The 14,572-nt window shown below is 47.3% G+C and overlaps 1 protein-coding gene across 1 annotated transcript in view; it reads left to right on the top strand.

Annotated features, from left to right (window-relative positions):
- The first annotated feature begins 218 nt into the window (after positions 1-218).
- CCDC43 (coiled-coil domain containing 43) overlaps positions 219-14,572 on the top strand; it is a 101,505-nt gene continuing 87,151 nt past the window's right edge. Inside the window, exon 1 of the mRNA XM_078645156.1 lies at positions 219-451. Coding sequence (XP_078501282.1) covers positions 293-451 — 159 coding nt within the window. The 5' untranslated portion in view covers positions 219-292. The remainder of the gene's footprint in view (positions 452-14,572) is intronic.

Raw genomic sequence — 14,572 nt, forward strand, 5'->3', positions numbered from 1 at the left:
AGTTGTTTTCAAATTACCAGCAAAGTTTTTACTACCAAATATTAAAGTACCCAATACCTATATATAGTGACTTGTACATTTTTGTGTGAGATATTTAGGTACTAATTAAAAATATACAAATCCTTGCCGTATTTTTTTATTCACATTTCTAGCAATTCCAAAATGGAGCCCGTATATGCATGAATTAGTCCGTCTTCGATGTCCATGCTCGGCGGGCATGCTCACTCTCGTTTCCCGATAGTCTGGCAGGCGGCGAGGCCGGCCGGCAGTCAGAGCACTGTTCCAGTGTGGAATGGAGTCGTCTGGCTTCCAGGAGTGGCTGGGACGGCGGCTAGACGCGCTGGAGATAGATAGCGCTGTGTACACGGCCTATATTCAGGGCCTGCTGAGGGAAGAGGAGAGCGACGAGGACAGGCTGGATGCATTGCAGAGCGTTCTGGGTGCCTTCTTGGTGAGGAAGAGGAGCGAGGGCAAGGGAACTATGAGGGGCATTGAAAGGGGGCGGTGGATCCAACGTTGATGTGTTTATGGTGATTGGTATAGCGCACAAAACACCCTACAGGGTATGGAAGCGCTTGGGCTAGGTGTGTGGCCCCAAGATGCTTATATAAAGAGCCAGGTCTTCAGCTACTTGAGGAACTAAATAAATGAGTTGGCTGAGAATGAGTGACCTTCAGTTTTGCTTTTGCGGATGCGGGCATATGTGCGAATGAGAGGGGAGGTAGAGCGTATGTGTTTAGTGGGTTGGAAAAATTGTATGCAGTTGTTAAGGTATTCTGGTCCTGTGTTGTACAGGGCTTTGTATGTGTAATTGAGAAGTTTGAATTGGCTGTGCTTGTGAATGGGGTGCCAGTGAAGATTCCTGACATAAATAACACAGCACAATTGGGTCAGAGCTATTGACTGCCTGCACACTATTCCACTATTTTTGGTCTAATATCTGGTATTCTGTGGCCTGTGCGTATAGGTCGAGGGCGTGACCCGTAAACACCCCCTAAAGTGTGATGAAAGACATCACATCCAATGATAATAGCAAAAGGACCCGCAAGGTGTATGTTTCACAGCTCAACCAACCTTAGAGCCCTGAAGAAGTCACAGTGGTGACGAAACGCGTTGGCTGCTAGCAATATCTTGAACACCATGCTTATCTTTGAATAAAAAGCTCTACTACATATCTGTCAAGATCTGGACTTCACTTCTTCTTGGAAAGCGCTAAAGTTGTATATGTGTTAACATTATTGCATAACTGAGCAAAAAATACAATGTATATATAATCTCCCTTGTGCGGGTCCTTTTGCTATTAAGATTCCTGACATGCAGTGTGATTTGGGTGCGGCGTGGGAGGTAGAGTATGAGTATTGCAGCGGTGTTCTGGATGGGCTAGTTGGTCTGTTTAGGAGTTGTTTGAAGATTCTGGTGTAGAGAGTGTTGCCATAGTCCAGCCTTCTGGTGATGAGTGCTTGTCTGATGGTTTGTTTGGTGTTCTGAGGCAACCATTTGAAGATCTACGCATGATGATCGCTAGTTTAGCTGCTGCATTCGGTCAGCAGAGAAAAAAGATGATTATGGGTGTTGATCCTGATTCCAACAGCCACCAGATAGAATCACCAGATAGAATTCCAAGGGGAGGTCTTGTTGCCGAAGACCAGTACTTCTGTCTTGTCAGAGTTGAGCTTCAGGCAGTTGGTTTGCATCCAGTCTGCTACCATGGTCATTTGTTTGGTTAAGCTGGTTCTTGTGATGTTCGTCAAGGAGAGGTGAGCTGGGCGTCATCAGCTTAGGAGATGACGGTGATGTCATGGGATCATATAATGCTGATGAGTGGTGTCATGTATATGTTGAAAAAAATGGGGCTGAGGAATGATCCTTGTGTGACACCGCATAAGTTTCTTGGTCTTGATGTAAAGGGTGCCAGCTTGACCCAGTTTAGGATCTTCCTGTGACGAAGGAACAGATTCTTTTGGGAGCGGATTCTTGTATGCCAATCTCGTGGAGTCTTCTGATGAGGGTGTTGTGAAAGACAGCGTTAAAGGCCATGGAGAGGTTGAGCAGGATGAAGACTATTGTTTCTCCTCGGTTCAGGATGTTTCGAATGTCTTCAGTGGCTGCAATGAGTGCTGTTTCGGTTCTGTGGTTCTTTCTGAATCCTGATTGTGTGTTGTCAAGAAGATCTTGAAGGTCGAGATGGGTTGTGAGTTGCTTGTTTATGGCCATCTCAATCACTTTGGTTGGAAAGGGGAGCAGGGTGATGGGTCGGGAGTTGGACACTTGATTCGGGTCAGCTGTGGTCTTCTTGAAGAGGGCGTTGGTTTCTGCAAGTTTCCATTCATCCTGGAAAGTGGCGGACGTTATGGAGGTTTTGGTTATGTGGGTCAGGGTGGTGTTGATTTGGTGATGTTCCCAGGTTGTATATGTGGTGGGGTCATGGATCCATTAGGGGTCTTGAGTGGATGGTCTGCATGATTGCTGCTGTGTCATTTCTGGTGAGAGTTGTCCATTTGGTCAGGTGGCCATCTTGGTTGTTGGTGGATAGGTTAGTGATGAGTTGTATGGGGTTGGGTTGGTGTGCGAAGTTGCTATAGATGTTTGCGATTTTGCTGTGGAAGAAGTTGGATAGGTTGTTGCAGAGTTGTTGGGAGGCTGCAATGCTGTTGACAGTGGCTTAAGGTGAAGAGAAACCCATAACAATCAAGATCTCCTTGCTGGTGTTGAAGCTTCCTTCAATTTGGTCTAATAGTGCTTTTTAGGTCGAAGCCTGCGTTGCAGCGCAGCTGCTGCAGGCAAAGAGATATTGTGAGCAGGGGATTTCAGTATGGTGTGAAGCCACGCCCCTTTTTGGGTTTCACCTGCCGAAGGCTGCGCTCTGCGCAGCTTTTCGGCGCAGGTGAAATCCTTTGTTGACAATAAGGACTTCGGGAACGTCCCCCGGCTCTCATTGGCTAGCTCCATAAATGGAGGCTAGCCATTGAGTGCCGGATCTGTCCGTCAAGGCCGGACCAGATTCGGGGGCGTTCCCGAGATTTTTTCCCAGGGCGGAGTTACGTTTTTTCCCGTTCCCTCCCCTTTCACTGAAAGTCTGTCCATTCCCGCCCCCTCCGTGTGCCTTTCCGCCCCCCCCCCCTCGCTGTCCTGTGCACGTTTCCCGCCGTCCGTGTCCTCTCCCGCCCCCTCCCGCCGTCCGTGTCCTCTCCCGCCCCCTCCCGCCGTCCGTGTCCTCTCCCGCCCCCTCCCGCAGTCCGTGTCCTGCACCGGCTCTGAGTCACTGTGTTGTGCACCGAAATATATGGATGCCGGCATGGAGAAGGAGTGCAGCGCCCTCGGGGGGCTCTTCCCGACCATCATCAGCGACATGAAGGTAGGAGAGGCTCCTGCGCGCATCGAGAGGGGTCGGTGGGGGGAAGGGCGCCTCTCCGGGGACGGGATGCAAGGAAGTTCTCTTTGGAAGTGGCCCGCTCCGTGTCTGCACTTCCCCACACACACTGCGGCATAGGGCCTCTTAGCAAAGGTCCCTTCTTGATGCGGGGCCCGTGGGCGGTGTGGTTTAGAGGGAGTCTGCCCTCGGTGGGTGGTAGTTAGTCCCTCCTCCTGACTCCTGCTCGGGCAGTGCGTGCCTGTGTTTTCCTCCCGGCCTCGTTCGCTCAGGTCTGTATTTTCTACTGTTGCTACTGCAGCGTTTGCTGTGTAACAACAACATAGCGACTAGACTTCTCCTCCGCCGCTGCGCTTCCTCGTGCCGGGAAGACGCGCTGCAGAGCCTAGAACAGCTTTTATGGCATAGACCCCTCCTCCGGTGCCTGCCTGGACCAGAGCTCCTAATCCTTTCTCCCCCTCACCCCTCTGACCCCCAGTGTTGTCTCGGCTATAACTGGGCCCCGGAAACAGACCGGGTGGCCAGAGAGCAGAACAGTCTCTCCCGAGCTCTCTGCGAGACAAGGGGGTAGCATGTGTGTAGTCTGTGTCCCCTTCACAGACTGCTTGACAGCAGACATAATCATTTATTGAGTGGGGAGATATGACGCCCGAATGACAGCCCAGCCTTCACCTCTGTCGAAACACTCCAGTCAGACACACAAACAGGCAGCCACATAATTACGTCTTAGAGGTATGCACACCGACAACACACAGACTGGCACACCGACAATGAGACACTCAGTCTAGTGTGCATACACTCACAGACTCAGGCAGACACACATCAAGAGTCGCTGACTAGCAGACCGTAAACAAACACACACAGCCATGATGCCACACAGACACAAACAAGCAGCCTCAGCCAGTCAAACTCACAAAGAATGGCACACACATTCAAGCACGCAGGCATATAACCACAGACACACTAACACACCATTAGACAGTTATGGAGATATGCGCATGCATACAGGAACGCAAATCAAGCATACTTACAGACACACACCAGCACTCACAGGCACACATAAATGCACTGTCAGTAAGACACTTCACAGACACACACATAAACACGGTCAGACACTAAGAGGAAACCACAGGCACATGTGCGCAGTGGTAGTCAAACAGAAGCGCATACCCGCGTGCACAGCAGCAAGCAAACATGCACACATCCAGCAGGACCTCCACAGTCACACTAACACCTCTCACCCTGCTCACACACATACTTGCGCGCACACAATGTAGACCTCAAAGTGGTGGGAACAATAATCTTTCTTGGGCACAAAATATGAACTGCACCTCTTGCAATTTGGTGGCACATTTTTTAAACAAAAATCACAGTTGCTACTTGCATCTGCCAGGGTGCTATAAACGTCCCTGCACTGCTTTCAGTTCTGCCCCAAACACATCACTGCGAACGTGCGGTGCAGGCTACAGCCAAAGTCCATACAGACCATCGCACAGTCAAAGACAAAGAATCAGTGCGAAGTCAGCGCCTCATCTCAGGTTACAGGGGCACAGGCATTGTAATAGAGGCGAGGCTGTACTTAATAACTTTAGAGCTGGGTCGATAGACGGGTAAATGGCTCAGTAGATAAGCAAACAAATGGGCTAAGGAGAAGGATGGACAGATAGATGGTGTAAGTCAAACAAGAAGGCAGGGTAGACAGATTGACTGACGAATGGGACATACAGGTATAGAGACAGTGTAAACAGAGAAACTGTTTTGTGAAAGGCAGCCATTAAATCGTTCAGCCCACTCTCCTGTACCACTCCAGATATATACTGCATTAAGACATGTGATTCACGGTATATATATAGTGTGGCATAACTAGAGATCGATAATGTGATACAAATTTCTTCTCAGGGACATTGAGACGATAGGAAGTCATTCGAAAGAAACTAAGTGAACATTACAGTTTAGGGTGCTAGTGATTATCAATACGACTTAATATACTGAGCTCCAACTTTAGGGTTTTCTGAGTTTTCCCAACCCTGACAGCGCCTAGTTTGCACTCTCAGCCCAGGCAGACGTTGTGTGTTGCTTATTCTATCCTGTAGTTCCCACACGTTCGATTGTTCCTTAGTTCCTTTACCAGGTGCACAGACATTGGTCCATAGAAATTGTCTTCAAATCTTATATTTTAAGTAATATGACCACAGAAAGCATTGATTCTATATTAAAAACACAGCTTTGAACTATACCATTTCCCGCTAAAAGGCAATATGTCTCTCCATGTGTTCCCATACCTGGCGTGTCACGTAGTTTGATGCTTACTTCCCTCCATATTGAAAAACGGTAGATGTTTCAGCACTCAGGCTAATATGCTGCATTCCTAAATACATATAACGTCCCAAAGGTGAAACCGATGCATTGCAAATGCTTGTTTCCATTGGCAGGGCTCTCGAAACGGAGGCCTGCCATTGGAAAAAGCTCCTGTTTAGCAGATTTGTCTGCTCTGGATCCCGCCACTCGAGGACTCCATGACCTGCCTTACGGTAGCACGAAAATATTTTCAGAAATATTGCCTTGGCAATATTGAGGCATGTCAGGGAGTCATGGAGGGGCGGGATTCAGTATCCTGTTTCCACCACGTCTGTGCTCCAGGCACCGCTCGGATTTCACTTCCTGGGTGGTGAAAGGGCAGGAATCCGTGCCTCTGACAGGGGTAGAACGTGAACAGCGATGCGTGTGCCGTGTCCCTCCCCCGCGCACAGGTGTTCGGCTTTGTTGGTACGCACGGAAAATGAGATTCCGTAGCCCGGTTTCCGACAGTGAGAAGTGAGTACAGCCTTGGGTGTATGTCCCTTCATCAAGGCGAGGCTCATGCGGTGTTAAACCGTCTCCGCGCCTGCAGTGCTAGAAGTAACAAAGCTAAACACCCGAGATTTTGATTCTTGTGAATTGATAAGGGAAGAGATGTTGCTTTGGTTTCCGCGCCTGCAAAGTAATTATGGCATCCGGCACTAATTACAGCAAAGCAACCGCGAAGCCAGCGGCACAGACCCATCCGGGAGCTACCTGCCTGTTTAAAGGTAGATATTTTACTATTCAGACCATATTTTATAGGGTCGTGCAAAATGTGTGTCGCGTGACTAGACCTACTACGTAAGTGAAGTTTTCTGCATGTGAGTTTTGACTTCTCAGCTAGTGCAACACCGTCATGTTGTTGCGACACCCACAGCCATCAATGGCAGAGTTGCAAAGCGTTAAAGGTGACTCGCATTTCTTGGCTCATCGTTTTTCAGCGCAGGTTGTATTGATTTTAACTTGCAATGACATATTGTCAGCAAGTTTGCCGGGTAAAAATATATCGGTGAATAAACATAGGAAAAGCAGGAATCTCTTCGAGCTGCAGGCATGTATGTATGCCTCGAATCTTGATCTTATCGAGCCATCAGTTGTAGTTTTAAGAACTTGACAAACCCATAGGCATGAATGTAAACTTTTCCACAATGAGTAATTAATGCTATATAGTACAGTCTTTTGAGCCCGTGCATAGGAATTTCAGTTCCTGGCTAGAAAAACGTAATTTATTGCTGTTGCTTTGATTTCAGTGGACCTGCGAATCACCCATTAATCTGGTTTTGTTTCCAGTGATTAGATTCGGCCGAAAAGCCCGATGTGTCCCGGGGCTATTGCGGACTCAGACCCGCCTTTCAACAGATTAGCGCCCCGAAGTTTGCAGAACACATCGGCTACTTTTCTTTGCAGCCCCGAGCCCTGCAGTTATGCAGGCACACCGCGCTAATCTCATTAAAGACATAAGGTTTGATCCTCAAAGCATATTCATAATGGGATAAGACAGGGAGGCGGGGCAGGCTCAAGTGCCCCCTTCTGCTCTATTGCCTTTCAGGCCGCACAATTGAGAGCGGAGGGATTGATTAGCTATTTATTTAATCGTTGCTTTAAAATGTTCACATAGCTCACCCCACAAGCTGTGAGAGTTCTTGGCGCTTTTTAAACATCAGTTGCTATTTTAATCTAACTCAGTATTACCAATCTTCACGATATCCGGAGATAATCCTTTCGACCTGCTGGCTTATGGATAGCTGCAGCAGGTGCATTAACCACCCGAACTATCTCCGCTTCGGATATAGCGCCAAGCACGTCGTATCTGCAAAGAGCATCATGTCCGTTTTCACACACTAGAAATAAAGGAATTCGTCCTGAGAGCTAGGGTGCTATGCCAAGGGTAGTTTAGAGTGGGCGTTGATGACGTGATCTCTGTATACAGGCCACAAGTCTGTGAGCACGGACCCAGCCTTTCTGCTTCTGACGTCGATAACAAGTCAATGTAGCGCTTAACTCCCAGAGGCAGTGGCACGCACCTACAGGTGCTTTCCGTGACTCTGCAGTTTTGTTGGTTGGGTGGTGAGAGCAGTAAAGATGTTAGTGACGCAAAGTGATGGCGGCGGTCACTTTAGTGGTGGGCGAGGGATGTTAGAGGGGTGATCTTGATTGTGCGTGTGTGCTTGGGGAGCACGCGGGAGGGGGGGCATCGTTGTCGGCGGCGCTGGCGTGGATAGTGGGTGTGACTTTGAGGGGGAAATGGTGATAGTGGTGAAGGAGATGACTGTTGGTGGGAGGATGAGTGTGGTAATGGAGGTGGTGATGGAAGTGGGCGCGGAGAAGGTGGGTCTGGGGTGAATTGTGTGGTGGAGAGTTGTGGGGGAAGGTGGTGGGAATGGAGGTCAGGGCGCTGTAGGATTCAGAGTGGCTTTTTGGTCAGCAGTGAGGTGGTGCTGGTGTAGGGACGGAGATGAGGGTGCTGGTTGGGGATGGGGGCTAGGGGCTGGTTTGGAGTGATGCTTGCACTTATTTGGGGGGGTGATGGTGGCTGAATTGCAAGTTGATGGTGGCTGGGCTGGGTTGATGATGGTGACGGTTGGTGGATTTGCTGGGGAACCGTTGCTGTTCTGGTATGGGGGAAGTGATGAAGGTGACTGATGGGATGAATTGCTAGGATTGGGGTGGTTATGGTGGCTGGGTTGGGTTGATGGTGACTGGGTTGGCAGTTGGTGTTGTGATGGTGTCTCTGATCGCGAGGTGGAGGAGGTGATGGAGATTGATGTGGGGTTAGCGACTGAGATGGGCTGGTTCTGATGGCTGGGTTCAGGTGGTGATGGTGGAGTGGGGTGCGGATACTGTGGGTGTGGTGATGGTGGAGTGGCTGGTAGTACCATGGTGTGGTAGCAGGGGTGAGGTGGGGTGGTGATGGTGGAGTGGGTCAGCAGTGGGTGTCGTAGCAGGGGTGGTGACGGAGTGTGTTGGTACTGTGAGTCTGGCGATGGTGACTTGGGTAGGGTGGTGGCGGAGTGGGTTGGTGGTAGTTTGGAGGTGCGGATGGTGTCTGGGATGGTGGGGTCGGGTGTTTAAGGGACAGATTATTTCAGCTTCCTCTGTAGCCCTTCTCACCCCACCCCTCCCGGTCCTCCACATTCGCACCCTTGAGATCCCCCGCTGAGGTTTCCCGCCTGGAAGCTGGTGGCGCCGCCCAGCCTCTTGCAGTCCCTGGGAGGGAAGGAGACGGTGACGCCCGGGTTAGGTATGCTAGAAGAGGTGTGAGGCTGTGGGGGAAAAGCCATAATTGAATGTTGTGAACGTGCGTGGGTGAGAAAGTGAGGTCTGCCCAGTGTGACTGCAGCCTGCTGTTCTGAGGCAGGGAGGGCGCGCGAGGAGGAGGCAGAGAGATACCAGAAGAACAAATACATGATTGGAGAAAAGGAGGGAGGAGAGCACGACGAAGAAAACAAGAGACATCACAAGAGAAGAACAAGCATTGGCATAGCCAATAGGTCTCGCCTTTGGGACCTTACCAGTGTTTAGCCATGCAACAGTTGATGTTGTTGCACCAAGGATATTGAGCTGCATAACTAAATACTTCTAGGGTCCAAAAAGCGAGACCTATTGGCTATGCCAATGCTTGTTTCTTGGTGTCTTTAATTTGCTGGTGATAGTCTTAGTGCAGTGTTGTAGGTTGACGTGTCAGTGGTGTCATGCCTGAGCCTCCATTTCCTTTCTAGCTGTTTACAGTGACGTTTTGTAGATGTGGGCAAGCAACAAGTGGTACAAGATGAGTTAATATAGAACAACACCTGTACAGCATACTGCACTGTTGAAGTGATACATGTTTGTGCAGAAATGGCTAGAGAAGGTGAAGCATGATGAGTGACTGACACATTCTAAAACCGTGGTGAAAGGGAATAAATCAGGATGTAGTGGAGAAGGCTAATTGAAATGTATAAATGGACCACAAAACATTGTAGAATGACCAATGTGAAGTACACAAGACACCAAAAGTGTAGAAGAGAGGGTTGGAGAGGGCCAAGGCATGTGAAAAGTGAATGCGAATGGCATGCTTGGTCTGCTTACTATTTTCTACCCATACCGCATGCTATTTAAAATTGGCTAGCTTCTCTTTTGATATGGTTCAAGGCGAATCAGGCCATGCCAATGATCACCCTCCAGTTTGCCTGGGGCCTAGTTCCCCTTATGAAGTTCTTGAGCTTCTCCTCTGGTCCTGTTACATCCCGTTATAGGCCTTTCCCCGGTTAGTGTCTTCTCATAATCATACCCCACTCTATAGCGGTGGCAGCGCGTTATAGCACCCTCGTTGACTCAATCAAGGTTTCTGAAATTTCTGTTTCAGTTGCTTTCCAAATGCTCCTCATTTGCCCACCTGGTAAACTGAACATCACAAATCAGACATTTAAACACTTGATACCTTGGCAGTCAAGCTCTGTCATTGCATGTGTGCTCGATTGTAGCTTTTGCTGGGGTATAACTCTCGGTGATCTCTTCCAATCTAGTTTGTGAATTGCATTCCCACTTATAGTGCCAATCTTACACTCTCATCCTTACAGCAGGACACTTATCTGGGAACTAGTCCCTGGATGCACTCACTCAGTCACTTGTAGTGTAACCTTATAGGAGGTCCTGGCAAGGGACCAAGGGGTGTTTATGAACAAGCCCAAGCACAGCATCATGTGTAGGTATGATTAGTAAGCCAGTGAGTGGGAGATCACTGTGGAGACAGCATATACATTTTATTTTTGGGGAGTTCTATATAGCAAAAACTTGACCCGAAGGTATTAGAGCACTTTATATGAGCACCAGTTGCGTTACAGACGGTCATATTACTTTTTGTCTAGCATTGGGAGATTAAGTGATTTGTCCAGAATCACAGGATGTTGAGCGTCCCTGCAGAGACTAAAACCCGTTCCCCAGCTTTGAGGTCAAACGCTGTAGCCGTAAGGCCACCTTTTCTAATTGTGCAGACAAGGTAGATAGGGCTAATGGGGAGTTATGCATATTTGCTGTAAATAAAGAATGGTAGAGGGATTTTTTCCCCCCAGTCCAGTTCTTACCATATCGAGAGGAGTGCTATTATGTGTTGTAGAATCTTTCATTAAAGAGAAATGTAAGTTTTGCAGTCCTTTGCAGACACTTGGCTATACTGATTGCGATGGTGGCATATCTGAAGTGTTGCAGTGTTAGGATAAAGTCCCAAAGCGGCTTATGAAAGTTGAAGGGGGTGATAGAGAAGAGTGACAGGAGAACAAGTGAATTGTGACATGGAAGATCATGAGGTAGTGATGAACAGGTGGGGATAGGGAATTAATGCGGGTAGCATGGAGGATTGGAGTATAGAAAGAAACATTTGTGTGGATAAGCATTTCTATTTGGTTGCAGTGATCTCCCACAGTACAAATCAAGGAAAATGAGAGAAACTTAAGCAAAAATAGAAAGTATGGTATAGGGGTGAACATGTGTTGGCGGTTTCACAAACGGGTACAACAAAAGTTGGGCAATTAAGTGAGATGCAAGGATTAGGAGGAGGGGGGCAATTCCAGTGCACTGACTAGAAATAGAACTGGTGGAGTGTGAATAATTCAGAAGTGGCTTGTGTGTGAATGATAGTTGTGTATTATGATAACATGTGGAGTCCATGGCCCGGATCACAAGTGTGCTGTAAAGGCACTACACAAAGTAGGCCGCACCTACCCGAACACTCATCTCCTTCCACCAACCACCCAGACACCTCAGCACTGCAGGACACCTACTCGTACACATCCCACCCATACACAGAACCCGAGCAGGATGACAAGCTTTCTCTTATATCACTCCGCAAGCATGGAATGACCTCCTACTCGACACCAGAGCCACCTCCTCTCTTGTTGAATTCCGTTAGAAGCTGAAGACTTGGTTGTTCAATTAACCAACCAGGCCTAGGCAGGGCTAGGTACATACAGTTGCTCAGTGCCAGGATACCCTCACAGGTGATAACATCATTTACAAATACACATAATATAATACAATTCTAATCCAGTCAACCCAGCTGAAGTTTATCAGGGATAAAATGGTTGAAAATTAGTAGTGGATGCGGAATTTGCTGTGATAGATGCTAACTTCTGCATGCTATGCCCCAGTTTTGACTTTGAACTCGGAATAAAAGTTATTTGCCGGTTCCATTGAAATACCTTACGCTTGTCCGCCGCACTTGTGATCAGGGCCTAAAACTCCAATTCCAACGTGGCGGCCAAATCATGATCCTTGTGCAAACACTTTTTTTTCTGCAGTGTTTGCATACATGTAACTACTGAGATATGCAAAATGTATTTCAGTTGGCAACAAATTATGCAAGTTTCACCACATTTCTGAGTTAAGTCAAAATATGTGGTGTTCGCTTACTTAGTTCATTACCTATGGTCTGCATAGGCTTGACCTCTGCACAAACCTGTGTTAGTTAGTACAGTGGTCAGTTACTGGGTTCATAAAATTTACCATACCATAATATATTTTGGCATGCCAAATCTGCTGGTATTTAACAGAGAGAAACAAACCTTGTAATTACCACAACAAAGTGGTCAGCACCAGAACACACTCTCCTTCTGAAACTTGTAAAATGTACAATGCATTGCTCCTGATTTAAAGAAAGAAAGCAAAAAAAAAAGAAATTCAGCCCTTGCGGAGTCTGATTTTGTCACGTCCACCCGGCTGTTGGTGTTTTACAGCACTGAAAAATAACTCGATCCACTAATTATGTGCTCATAATCAGAGCTTAAAATGTGTGCTCAGGCACAAGGTTTGTCTGGGTTTGCTCACTACACACAATATGCGAGCAATTCTAGAAGCGCCACTCAATAGACATTACAGAATGCGGTTTTCCATCCGTTTTTTGTGGTAAAATCAAACGACTGCCACTTTGCACCCAAATGTCACTACTGAAAAGTAATTCCTTGCGAACTGCCATGTTTTCTCGTCCTCTGAGCCCTGGCAACAAGCATCCACACAAGAGACTACAAATAGCCATCTGCTTTCCAGTGACCATGAATAGCCACCTGCCGCTGAAGCAAGTGACTGACACCATCTAATCTTGTTTTAGCACATACCCCAGAGAGGCATCCCTGATTAGTAAGAGTGCCCTTCCCACCAGACAACAGCTACACATCAGTTTTGGTTTAAGGTTGGAAAGCCTTCTATCTCCACTGCTTAACGCTGGTGTACTTTTTTGTATTGTTACTGCTCAAAATCCCTATTTAAGTTCCTAGTTGGTAAAAAGACATGTTTTTCTTTCACATCCAGTAGGTTATTTTCATGGAATGCCTGTTTATTTTATAATTGTATAGGTGAGCGATTTGAAGGGTTGCGGTGCAGATGCCTTTAATGTATACTTCTCCCCCGATCCTACAAATCTTATCGCACAGACCAAGTCCTTCCCATAAGCCAGGAATTGTTAATGGTTCAAGGACACTTAATAGATACACGGTGATAATGTTGTACATACAATCCCTTCCTTATACGTGTATGGCACATTCCCACATTTCCATGATTTTTATTACAGAGCGTAAGCCGACTTTGCCACCCTTCTGTGGCGCCCCCTTTATATGGTAACCAGTGTGCCTGCACTTGGTCTCGGATTTTCCCCAAAGGTTGTCCATCCACGCGAGTCTTAATGACTCTGGATCAGGGCCAAGGGAGCAGGGGTTACCGGGAATAGTTCATATTCACGTTGCTGTCTTCACCCACAACTCTGTGTACAAGAAGTTATGTCTGCATTACATACTGGCTCTGTGTTTTGTTGAATTTTATAAAACGCCTCATCCTGGTGTTCGTCTTTTTAGACTGTATTTGCTTCAACATGCAAATGATAGTTTGAATAGTAGTTACATTGGTTTCTTGTGTAGAACTTTATGCAGCTTTCAGGCCCTTTCACAGCCATGGATCATGCAGGGAGCAGAATAGATCGAAAGGAGAGGGGAGAATGAGGAGGCTGACTCGTCAATGGATAAACACATGCAAAAATGCTCGCTTCATATGAAGCTTATTGATTGTTTATTTTGGGTATGCATTTGTAGTGCTAGTTGTGAAAGGGGGACTATTCATCGTCCCTCTGGGCTTCTGGGTGTGCAGAGCACCCTGAACCTGCCCTAGGGTGCTGAAACCCAGACACTGGTACTCAACTATCCTATACAGCTGTAGACTGGGCTTCCATCGCTCAAAGTCTGTGAAACCACTGCCCGTGTACCTCCGCATGTGCTTGAGCTCATGTTTAAGCAGAAACCCCCTGCTCGTTTTGCTCTAGGCATTCTTGTGAAGGTCTGGATCCATATGAGAGGATCGCTTTTGGCACAAGCTTGTTTTTGAGACGCATCACCCATGCAAAGCATACTCCTCCTCAAAATAAGCATACACCTCACACTATTCGTCTATGTAGCCTATCTTCTTTCACATATATCTACACTAACCTGTTTTCAGGACAATTACGCTCTTTGGATGTCCTTAGGGTTCAGGCATGAGGTACTGTTGGTAGGATGTATAAATACATCCGTGTTGCCTCAGAGTATGTCATTTCTATTGACTAGTTTGGAAACACTGATACTGACCATCTAGAGAAGCACTCCAGCACTAAACTCCCACTCCGAGAAGTATCCTCAGCTCTCTTTTAAAATTAATTTGCTTCTTTATGCTGCACACTTTATGTAGTGCACCATTGTCCGTGAACCATTGATACTGCTTGGAGTGTTTAATTTTGGTAACGAGGTGACCCAAACTGCAAGGTGCTGCTCTGATCAATACTTTTATTTTCCCAGAATGAAAGAGTGAAAGAGTGAATGAAGGTGGGAGATATAGTTTTTGAGTAGCTGTTCAAGCCTACATTTTTTT

Source organism: Lissotriton helveticus, chromosome 5_1, assembly GCF_964261635.1.
Source record: "Lissotriton helveticus chromosome 5_1, aLisHel1.1, whole genome shotgun sequence".
NCBI lineage: Eukaryota > Metazoa > Chordata > Amphibia > Caudata > Salamandridae > Lissotriton > Lissotriton helveticus.